Here is a 12,638-nt window from a genome sequence, read left to right on the forward strand (position 1 = left end):
CCAAGAAAAGATGTTGTATGGGAATTGGATACTTGCATTTTGTTTCCATTCTAATAACATTACTGCTAAAGATTTTCAGTTTTACATCAGCAGTTATGCTTTGCAACAGCAGACATATATTACGACAAATGACTACAACATATGGGTGAGTTTCTAGTGGAAAACAGAAGAATACATGCTTTCAGGTTTTTTTTTTATAAAAAGAAGAAGAAATTTTCCATACTAACCATACAGTAAATACACACATCAAAAAAGTTTTGCATCACCCCGGTTCCCAGAACTCCTGAAGATAGATGTTGACTGTGGATATTCTATCACAGACACAGTCCCTTTGATTGTTCAGAGATGTCACCAAACCCACCCAAAGATGTAAACACCTATGCATGAGCAGTGCCTATTAGACAGAGGGGGTCCGACAGCTGATCAGTTCCAGTCATTCCACCAGGAAGGAGGTACATGGCTCGTGTTGTCTGTAGTTTCACCATGCCTAGACGGTCAATGCTGTGGTTTGATCGAGTCCGCATTGTTACTTTGTGCCAGGAAGGGCTCTCAACAAGGGAAGTGTCCAGGTGTCTCGGAGTGAACCAAAGCAATGTTGTTCAGACATGGAGGAGATACAGAGAGAGACAGAAACTGTCGATTACATGCCTCGCTCAGGTCGCCAAAGAGCTACTACTGCATACCTACGAACTATGGCTCAGAGGAACCCTGACAGCAACGCCACCACGTTGACTAATGCTTTTTGTGCAGCCACAGGATGTCTTGTTACAACTCAAACTGTGCGCAATACGCTGCATGATGCGCAACTTCACCCCCAACATCCATAGCGAGGTCAATCTTTGCAACCATGACATCATGCAGTGTGGTACAAATGGACCCAAAAACATACTGAATGGACCATTCAGGATTGGCATCACGTTCTCTTCACCGATGAATGTCTCATATGCCTTCAACCAGACAATCATCAGAGATGTGTTTGGAGGCAATACGGTCAGGCTGAACGCCTTAGACACACTGTCCAGTGAGTGCAGCAAGGTGGAGGTTCCCTGCTGTTTAGGGATGGTATTACATGGGGCCAATATGCGCCACTGGTGGTCACGGAAGGTGCCATAATGGCTGTACAATACATGAATGCCATCTTCCAACCAATAGTGCAATGAGAGATCTACGCTGAATTGCTGTTGAGAAGTGGCACAATCTGGACCAACAGTGCCTTGATGAACTTTTGTGGACAGTATGCCACGATGAATACAAGCATGCATCAATGAAAGAGGACGAACTACTGGGTATTAGAGGTATCTGTGTGTACAGCAATCTGGACCACCACCTCTGAAGGTCTCACTGTATGGTGGTACAACATGCAATGTGTGGTTTTCATGAGCTATAAAAATGGTGGAAATGATGTTTATGTTGATCTCTATTCCATTTTTTTGTACCGGTTTGGGAACTCTCGGAACCGAGGTGATTCAAAACTTTTTTTTATGTGTGTGTGTGTAAGGTTTGCATATTGCTGGTGTTATAATTATATAGGCTTTCAATATTTTTTCCTCTACTTTTTTTTCAAATTTTTAATTGGTATTCATGTCATTCTTCGGAAGTGGCCACCAGCTCAAGAAACATCAACAAACACAACATACCAAATTGCTCATAGCTTTGAAGCTGAATTGATACCTAGAATTAACACAAAGACCTTAAAAATTATTGGATGCTTGATACAAATATACTACTATTGTTTCTTGTATACATAAGTGAACAAAGCATTAATATTAAGCTCCACGACAGTACAATGGAATCAAATCAATCACATTTGATTTAGCTTATGATGCTACGAATGTCTGTAGAATTTACTTTCCTAGCAAATAGTTCAGTGTTTGAGTCCTTTCAGCTTTGTAATTCTGCTAACAAATTCACATTCTTTCAAGTGACAGTAAAATGCATTAATCTCTCATATATCTCTACAAACACAAAAAGAGTTTACTAACCGCTATGTGTTGGTTTTAATAGCAGAAACATTGTACAGCCAACAATAACTCTGGCACTTTCATTTGGGAGTTAAGTCTCTCCACAAAGTACTCATAATTGCAATAAATAATTTGACATTTGGGAATTCTGACTATTAGATTTCCAATAATATTTTTACTGGCACTTACCCTGCTTTTTAAACATTACGTTTCTTATAGACACAGTTACTAATGAAATACTTCACAGAAAATTGCTGTAATCATAGAAGAGAGAGAGAGAGAGAGAGAGAGAGAGAGAGAGAGAGAGAGAGAGAGTATGTACACACATTCTCTAGACTGAGAAGGATTTGTTTCAAAAGCAGCAAGTTTTCTTTCTATTTCGTATTTGTCTGTTGACAAGTTGATACTACTGCTTTTTGGTAAGTGGATCTCTTTAATCCTGAAATATTTATAATCTTTGGCTCACAGAACTAAATGTATTTTATTACCAGTGCACCACAACAAAATTGCTCAGATTTTGCTGTCTTTCATACCATGTGTGAGAAAAGAGTCCTTAGAAGCAACATCTTTGTCCACACAAATTCATTGCATGCAGTAATAAGTTACTTTGACTTTCTAGCAATTACCCAGTGAAACAAAGACTGTAGTTTTTAACACTCACAGAAAGTTGGGCATTAAGCACAGGGTTCTGCTGCTGCTGTTGCTGCTGTTGTTGTTGCTGTTGCTGCTGTTGCTGCTGTTGTTGTTGCTGCTGCTGCTGCTGTTGCTGTTGTTGCTGCTGCTGCTGCAGGCTTAACCTTGATGCTGCCTGTGACCAGCTGCTGACGGTCTGCTGACCCTGTGGAGACTGGGCAAGAGTACCTTGTGTGAGGACTGGATATCCTGGCTGGCCCTGCAGGCAAAACACAAATAGGACTGAGCATTACAAATACCAGCACAATAAAACATTCAATACAAATCACCTGGTAGGAGACAAATGAAGCAATACTCAAGGTTTGCATCTTTTGTTCAGTGGCCAGTGCGACTGATTGGCATATGGGTCACCTGATTCAATTCCCAGTACTACCAAGGATATTTCCTTGGTGGGAGGACTGGTGCAAGATGCAGCCAGCCTTGAGGCCAACTGAGAAGCTATTTGACCAATTACTAGTGGTTTCAAGTTAAGAAACCTGACAATGACGAAGAGCAGTGTGTTGACCACATGCCCCTCCATGCAGCATCCAATGATAACACTGTGGTCCATTGGACACAATTGGCCTGTTTAGAACCAGAACTTTCTACTCAAGGTGATCAAAATGAAACTGTGGTATAAACTGCCTATCACAGCATTTATGCACATTTTTTCTGCTTCCCTCTAATGTATAAAAGTTAGACAGGATGGTACCAAATCCATTCACGCAAAATATTCAAAATAAGTTTGTGCATTTTGCAATAGAACTATTCCATCAAAGAAAAAGCTTATCTTCCAGATAAAAAGCTTGAGATTTAATGAGTAACACTGTTGGCTTGGGTCAGTTGTGGTGATGTGGGAAGGAAATGCAGCGAGGCAGAAAGATTAAGAAAGACTGAACCTATGTAAAACATGTTTGTGTGTACAATGTAAGTGGCTGAGTTCAAATACACTGTCTATGCCAATTTATTCATGGACCGTCTTGACGATTTACTTCAAATCATCCGACAAAAGTAAACCGTTGACTGACCCACTGCCTTAGGGGTGCTTAGGGTGTCACAGAAGTTACTTTGTCTCATAATGTGGAAGCGTGTCCCAGTTTTGTTGTCAGAGGACTGCACTTATCAAATATCTCTGCACTTATCAAATATCTCACTCCGGTGATGACCTAAAGAACTATGAGTCCTTTGGAATCAATCCATGGATGTCTACAAAAATAGAGATTGTGCACAGCAATATTATGAAGTTGAGAATCTTTAACATTTTATGGAGAACCAGGATCAGAATAGAAGACAAAGAAAAAAAATTGTACTTTCACATTCAGGTATACGTGGGTTTTAGTTATCAGTAAAGTTTATTCTCATACTTTGTACTGTGAGTTGTGTTCAAGGCTTAAAGTTCATTTCTATCCTCTGATTATTAATTCAAGAATGTTTTCTCTGTTCACCAAACAGTATAAACCTCCAGTCACCATCTAGTACTCAGTAGTGTCTGCAGTTCCAAGGAAAGTGATCAGAATTAAATGAACAGTCACAACCAGTAGTGCTCCAGCAAGAAGGGGTGATATCCTCACATGTTTATGTTACCAATGAGAAGATTCATTATTTTATTTGGTGACTGCAGGATTCCAGGCATCAAAAGTGAAACAGCACAGAAGAAACTGGCTGCAGCAACAATCTACTTCATAAGCATAAGCTGAGAGGACATTTACACATTATTTTCCAGAGTTCACAAGTTCAATACAAATTGCTGCCTCAAAATTTGTTCAGACAAGGGAAAAAGAGTGCTAAAAATACCAGGAAGGAGGGTAGATGTGCTGCAAGAACTGTGATGCTGGACTCTGTATACCACAGAACTAGCATTTATTTTTAACTTTCTCATACCCTTTTTTAAAAATAGAGATTGGATATTAAGAGAGCCTCCCAACAGAGAGAGAGCATGTAAAACATTTGTTTTCTTTCCAATTCTTTTTTTGTGTGCTAATTATATCCTCTATTTGAATTTGTGTAGTATGATAAACTAACATTTATGTAACACAATTAAAATAATAATTATTAATAGTATTTCATGCAGTAACCATGTTCCTATCACATATTTCTTTTGCAATGCCATTTAAAAATAACCAACAGTTAGGCCAGTTCACAGCCAAATACCACAAGGCAAAATCGAAGTGTTAAAAGTCTTTTCACCTTTCAACACAATGTTTACATTTTAATTCAAGGTAGTATTAATTACTGAAATTATTTCTCATTCTGCATCTAATAGTGTTAGAATAGGCACAAACAGTGCCACTAACATACCTGGGAAATTCTAGGAGAGAGCTGAGACTGCTGAAATGAAGGCAGACCAGTTGGTGGGTGAGGGGAAAGACGTGACTGTGCAGCTTGTTGTCCACTACTGAAGCTGTTCATGCCCGTACTGCAATAAATGAAATAATTATACATATTTGACTTCTATTTATAATACTAAACATAAATAATGAAAAATCATAATTAAACGAGGCAGAAGTAATGTATTAAATAATAATACTGCAACAAATACAATTTTTTCTCATTTTACAGATGCATAAAGTGAGATACACTTTCACCTTCCAATGTGTTTAGTAGACATTTTCATTATGGCATCATAAAACTCTACTATTAATTATGGCACTACATTAATTTCATTTCTTTTTTCAATGAATACAACATTCAAATTAGTACCACATAAAAAAAGAAAGAAAGAAACGAAAAACTAATAATCACTCTCTCCACTGTTCACTGTTTCCTATGAGCATAAACAAGTTTAACAAGGAGTAACTTAGTGTCAACTAAAGTTGAGAATCACTTTATCTTCAGTAAATAAATGAGCAATCCTGACTTTATTACTGACTGTCTCTCATGAGAACCTGCTTGTGGGCTACACTACGAAATATTTTCTTTCCTTTTCAAGACTGCACACAACTTACAACATTTTCACTGTGTCATGACAACTGCATCTTGTACAAGGACTTCAAACATGGATTCCAATGTTAACAACTTCATTCAATAGTTCCTCATGGTTGATTTAACTTTATTTCTTCACTTGTTAACAAACTGATTCCTTACTGATGTCATCCATCTCAGTGATTCATACAGCTCCCTTCAATGCAATGAGGTGGCGCAATGAATGAAACACTTGGCTTGCATTTGGGAGGAATGTTGTTCAAAATCCCCATCTAGGCACCTAGATCTATGTTTTCTGTGGCTTTCATCAACTGAGAAAGATGACTTACAGGGTGCTTCCTTTGAAAAGAAAAAGATCTTATCCTTGTGCGACATCTCCAATGACCTCATCCTTAACAGGTCTTTACACTTCTTAATTATTCCTTATAAGTCCAACAAATAAACTCCCAACTGCATTAATATTTGTTTCTATTGCATACCTCTTGGACTTTGCAGAGTATGTATAAGCAATGAAATAATTTGACAAGACACTTATGAAAAGCACTGCTGTTCTGACTGTAGGTATCTTCTCACAACCAAAACACTCACTATAGATTGATTTTATATCACTGGTTTCCAATCCTTCTCTACATATTGTGTTTCCTCATTTCTCGCTCATATTGTACATCAGACACAACCACACGAAGAGAACTGCGCACCATTTCTATCATGACCTTGCTCTGAATGTCACTACAGGTTTCTTCCAACACTTGCTAGCTAGTCTGGTATTCCAATCAATTTTTGTCTTCATGTGAGAGCCAAACAGACCATGTTTAAAACACGTCTCCTGCTTATTGTGACATACAACTTAGAGTGCTGTGTAATCAATGAGTTAGAGTTGACAAAGCTAAAAGCATGCAAAATAAAGTTTCTGAACTCAGCCTCACAGGAAACTAGAAGGCATAAAATTAGAAACAAATATATGAGAAGAGAGATGCAAGTGGATCTGTCAGTGGCTGAGAGACTGAGTACTGCACAGCTCAAATGGTTTGGACATGTAAAGGGGATGGTGGACAACTGCCTGTCAAAACCATACATGGAGCAGAAATGTCCATGGGAAAAGAATAAGAGGATGACTCAGAAAAAGATGGCTGGATCAGATTAAGGATGATTTGAAGAGTTGAGGAGAAACCTGGAAAACAATACTAAAACCAGAAGATTATCAACTAACAAAATGGAAGCAAATTATTCTAATCACCCTACCTAGCTCGCTGTAGTAGTGTAAAGATCATGATGTGGTGGTGGTGTCCATGATGATGATGATGATGATGCTGTACATACACTTTTTATGAATTTCATGGATATTTACTGTAATGAATCATATCAATGACACAAAAAGCTAAACAAGATTTACCTGACAGGGGAGAAAACCTGCTGTTGTCCAAGTGGTGAAGCCAGTTGTGAGTGTGGTGAATATGGCTGTTGGTTGAGTCGTTGTCCAGGGGAGATCTGAGAGGCTGCGCTGTTCAGAACCTGGCCTCCAAAGTTAGGAGAGAGCTGCGAATCAGGAACACTGGCAGACCTCTGTGAAACAAAATTTCAGATTAGTAAAATTGTTGTATTTTGTTAATATATCATCAGAGCTTCCATTTCTCAAACTCTGTAATGACTAGACTTGTTTTTGGAGAGGATCTACATTGAGCAAAACAATTTTTACTTTTATTTCCCAGACACGTTTCGCTGAAGTTTCAGCATCATCAGTGGGTTTTTTGTTATCTTTCTATAAAACTGGAAATATGCTTTTTATCACTTGTACACATAAAACTGAGTTTTTAAGACAATATTTACATATCTGAAAAACAGACAACGCTTTTTATATATACATTGTTACCATATGCCGTGGATTTCCAGGATTTTATGTTATTTGATGCAGTTGTTTTGTTTCACATTTTGTCATCTGCAACCATATAAAACTTAAAGTAGAAGAGTCATTTACTTCAAAATTTTACGACTGGGCATGTTGTGGTTATGCCTACCATCAACTAGAACTATGTGGAAGTGTGTGTGTGTGTGTGTGGGTTTTTTTTTTTTTTTTTGAAAGTGGTGTTTGGCGTGTTTATGACTGGTGTTGTCTGACAGTTCTTTGATGACAGAGAACAGAGTTCATTTCTTACCTGTTTCCCTTCAGTTATAGCTTTTTGTATTTGATAGTTTTCTTAAATTATTAGTTTTTGTGGGGGGCTATTGCTTCATTTGAGAATATTCAAGTCAGTGTTGATATTTGTTGGACTGTGGTTCACCAATTAAACTATTGTTGCTGAGGTTAACACTTTTATGTTGTTTGATAGATTCCAATTGGGTGATCCTACATTTACAGATGATGCTTTGGCTATTGAGGTCAAGTGCAGATTTATTTTGAAAAATTTGAAAGAGCAGGGCAGGCCAAACAACACTTGCTTTCGAATAGGCTCAAGATTTAGGCTCAAGATTTCATGATACGCTGAAGCACTCGATTCAGTATTGATGCTGTTCAAACAATCACATGACGTTTGACTCTTGCAGAGCTAGCGCAAGGTATACACGAGAAACTATGAACTAGCCACTGCGACTATCTATTGCTCCAATTAAAATTTGACAGTTTGTTGAAACACAGTAGGAAATAGCACTAAATTCTATCACCTTACAAACTCCTGTATTTGAACAGGTTTGCAATTAAATTTCTCATACAAACACTAACGCTGCTTCTTAATTAAAGGTAACATTCAAAAGCGATTATGTTACCCTTCAAAAAAACATTACTTGATTCTGAACCCAGATCAATATTTTATCTGATTATGAGAGATTGTAATGATTTACTAAGTGGGTTGGAAATAATAAATTTGTTTACTGTTCACGTATTAGAATAACAGTTAAAAACATTACCAGCTTTTAATCAGCTTTAGTATAGGATGTTGACGTTCAGATGAAACAAGAAGGAAAAATTAATCCAGAATGAAATTTCTAACAATCAAAGTGTACTAAACTGGATAACTGTTGTTGCAAGAATAAATTAAAGTGTCAAGACTCATTGTGGAGATAGTATCAATGCACATCAATAGATGGTGAGAACTGGAGTGAATCATGACTGCGATCTTTTATTTATATATTAGTTGCCATTATTATATATATGACCTGACTCTAGAATATATTGCAGTCCGTATTTCCCTGTTGCTCAAGCACAGAAATACGGAAGGGCTGGAGGGGGAGCAGTGATAACAGCTTCTTTGAGGACTAGGTAAGTGCAGGAATGGGAGTAGTGAACAGGCAACAAATTACCGCAGGTTGTTAACCATGGGACTCTATAGCGTGTACTTTGACTTTTCCGCAACATCTAACACATTTAAACTGCAGTCTGCTGGAGTCCTTTTGTAGTTGGAATTGCACTGATTTTAAAACTGGACAGATACTCATCTATAGTATTAACTTCTGCACGAGACAGTAAAAGTCTAGATAGGGGAGAATGGTGTTTCGTGCTGCAGTGTTGTCAATGTTCACCATAACATATGATGGGAACAATAGAGGATGTATCAAACACTGATTCTACACAACTAACAAGATCCTTGTAACATTGCCATGCCAGTATAGAAGCGAAATTCAATATGTATTCAGATAAAAACATCTGTGTTCTCTGATCCTAAGGTAATCACATCCTCAGATACTGCAACACATTTGGAAGAAACAGTCAAATATTTGTGACAAAGAAGGTATAAATTTCAAAACTTTGCTATTAGGATGATGATGATGATGATGATGATGATTAAAAATAGTGACACCATGGATGACACACTTAGTGAAAAAGTAGAAAAAAAGTGCTGCAAGTTAATGTAAATCATTTCTTTTCCTTTATTTTTCCTTGTATTATCAAAACACAGACAATCAATAAATTCAGACAAGACATACTGTTAACTTTTTCTGCTTTCTGTCCTATATAAATTGATTAGCAGTTGAGCAACGTTGGTATATATCTGATGTGTTGTCAGAAAGTTTCAGATGTGTTGTGTTTGTCTGTGCTCTGTTCAGTTTGTCTGTGCTTGTGCTGGTTGCCCTTGGTTTTCTCTGCTTTGAATTGTATGTCCTGTAGGCTATTTTTAGCTATTGTTTTATGAATATGTTGCCAGTTCTATGGACTGATTTGTTGTTGTAGATTAGAACGTACCATCTGCATGTTATTATGGGTGTTCCTTGTTCGTGTGTGTGTGTGTGTGTGTGTGTGTGTGTGTGGACACAATTTTACACAAAAGAAGATCAAAAGCTCTCATAAGTTGCAGGTGGCTGGTGAGGAGGAACACTGAAGGAAATGGCCATTCGTCTGCTCAACACCACACTGGCAAAGAACTTAGTCCACAGAGAATCCCCAAGTCTGCAGATTGGTCTTGCATCTCATTGCAGTTGATCATTATCTATTGCGAGACTTTTATGAGTAAAACTGGTTGTCAAGTGAGAAATAGTTTTGCTCTGTGATTAGTTTTAGAATGCTAGCTATTTCTTTTATGTGGGGTTTGGAAATGACATTCTGTTGTTCTAATTGTGGTTTGATGATGTTGATGGTAAGTGGTGGGGATATTCAGGAACATAAATGTGATATCAAATGATGTGAGTTTAGCTGTTATGAGTATGCTGATGTCTTTGATTTTTTGTATCAGCTCTTCAATGTAGTGTAAGCTTCTGTTGTTTGTGTACGCATAATGTTTATGTAACTATGAGTGATTTCTCTGGCTAAGTGATATGTGGGTGCACTTCTGAAATTTACCGCTGGATGCATCAGAATGTCTTCCTTGTGGAGCTTCAAAACACTGTTCAGTGTAGATGACTGGGGTTCCTTTGTTTAAGCCATTTCATTTTCTGTTTCGTGAAATTGTGTGAGATATTTTTTAGAATTATCTGTGTACTTTTCTGGTAACTTTGTGCTGGGTCTCCAGTTAACTTTGCTATACCGCTGGCTTCTAGAAATTTTAAGGTTTTTGTATTTCTCTTGTTTTAACACTATCATGGTGTTGCCCTTGGCTGATCACATGAAAGAGCCCTGTTGTTTTTAAGTTTGTTCATTATTTTCCTGGTTTACATGGTTTAAACTTCCACCGCACAAGTTATACACATGGAAATCGCCCTTGGACAAACCAGGACAAATTGTGAGGAACCAGATTGATTTCATACTAGTGAACAAGAGATACAGAAATAGTTGTATAGATGTCAGAACGTATCCGGGAGCAGACATACAATCAGACCATATCCCACTCGTAGGAAAATTCAAAATCAAAATGAAGCATGTTGTCTCCAAAATCTCATGAAAATATGACCTGAGAAAGTTGAAAGATGCTACCTTACAGCAGACAGTCTAGACAGCCCTAAACAACAAATGGAGAGACAATGGGGATGACACCAATGAAAAACATACACACTTACAAGAAGCGGTACATGGAGTCAAAGAAGAGTATTTGAGACCGGACCTTAGAAAGAAGAAAACTTGGATGACAAGTGAAATTCTGGACCTCGTAGAAGACCGGAGGAAGAAAAAAAGGTAATTTGGTGTAATACAAAGTGATACAGAATACAATCAGAAAGAAAATCAGGGAACCAAAAGAGAAGGAAAAAACTGAATTATGTGCAGGAATTTAGTTTTATCAGAGTAGGTATGATGACTTTAACATGGATCAGAAGGTCAGAGACGCAACAGGAAAATATTGCAAATCAAACAGTGGGAAGCTAGTAGATGACAGTGGCAATCTCATAATTAATAAGGAAGAAAAAAAGAGTGTGGGAGAAATATCTAGAACAGTTATTCAACCAGAGGAGGCAAGAACCAGAGGTATTAGACACAGAGGGACTAGATATCCTAGTAAGTGAAGTGGAAGCGGCCATACATCAAATGAAGGAAGAGAAAGCAGCTGGGCCAGATGGCATATAAGCAGAATTCCTCAAACTTCTCAATAAAGAAAAAGTAAAATTGATCACAGAAATATTCAACCACATTTACTCATCGAGCAAAATCCCTCCAAAATGGTTTACATCAAAGTTCAGTGCTCTACCTAAGAAACCGAAAGCCAAAATATGTGGGGAATACCATACCATCAGTTTAATGAGCCAACTGCTAAAACTGTTTCTTAAAGTGATCTACAAGCAGGATATACAGTTCGCATGTCTACATGCAGTTGGCACAAGAGAAGCACTATTTAGTATACAAGTAATGTTCCAAAGACATAGGGACATCAATAGTGATGTTTTTGCTTGCCTCACTGATTATCAGAAGGCATTTGATCTTGTGAAGCATGAACAAATGATAGAAGTATTAAGGAAACAGGAATTGATGGGAAAGATCTAAGAATAATAGCCAATTTATACTAGAACCAATCTGCAGTCATGAGAATAGATCAAGACCAATAACAACAAGTGAGAATACCACATGGCATCTGGCAGGGTTGTATAATATCTCTGATACTCCTTAACCTGTATTCAGAATGCATATTCAAAGAAGCCTTACTTGACATGGAAGAAGGAATCTCAGTGAATTGTGTTACACTCAACAAATTTCATTACGCACATGACACCGTAGTGTTTGTGGATACAATTGAAAGGCTGCAGAAGTTGATAAACAAAATTTCTGAGACAAGCAAGAAATACGGCTTGGACATCAACACAAACAAAGCAAAATGTATGATCATCAGGAGGAATAACATTAGAGGTGTGAATCTGTAAACCAATGGCACAAGCATAGAGCGAGTTTCACAGTACCCGTATCTGGGCACCATCATTAACAAAGTGTGGGATAACTCGCAGGAGATAAAGTGTCGCATAAGAAAGGAGAGAAGTGTTTTCAACTCACTGAGCTCAGTCTTCAAAAGTCACGATCTTACCATGAATACAAAAATGTGGCTCCTCAGGTGCTATGTGTTCTCTGTTATCTTGTGTGGTGTGGAAACAAGGACCCTCACAAAGGCAACCACTGCAAGACTCCAAGCCTTTGAACTCTGGCTGTACAGAAGAACGTTGAGAGTATCAAGGACTCAAAAACTGACAAACATTGAGATTCTACGTCGAGTTAACAAAAGCCCAGAGCTGATCAACATC

General features: G+C 37.8%; 1 protein-coding gene across 7 annotated transcripts in view; it reads right to left on the bottom strand.

Annotated features, from left to right (window-relative positions):
• The window catches only part of LOC126189025 (nuclear receptor coactivator 3-like), a 299,208-nt gene that overhangs the window by 25,896 nt on the left and 260,674 nt on the right, over window positions 1–12,638 (bottom strand). For 6 of the 7 annotated variants that reach the window (XM_049930852.1, XM_049930856.1, XM_049930851.1 and 3 more), the window contains exons 15-17: window positions 6,949–7,118; window positions 4,932–5,049; window positions 2,623–2,853 (exon numbers count right to left, since the gene is read on the bottom strand). In XM_049930852.1, the coding sequence (XP_049786809.1) occupies window positions 2,623–2,853; window positions 4,932–5,049; window positions 6,949–7,118 (519 nt within the window). The remainder of the gene's footprint in view (window positions 1–2,622; window positions 2,854–4,931; window positions 5,050–6,948; window positions 7,119–12,638) is intronic. The other variant, XM_049930853.1, reaches the window with a different exon arrangement.

Source organism: Schistocerca cancellata, chromosome 5 (genome assembly GCF_023864275.1).
Source record: "Schistocerca cancellata isolate TAMUIC-IGC-003103 chromosome 5, iqSchCanc2.1, whole genome shotgun sequence".
NCBI lineage: Eukaryota > Metazoa > Arthropoda > Insecta > Orthoptera > Acrididae > Schistocerca > Schistocerca cancellata.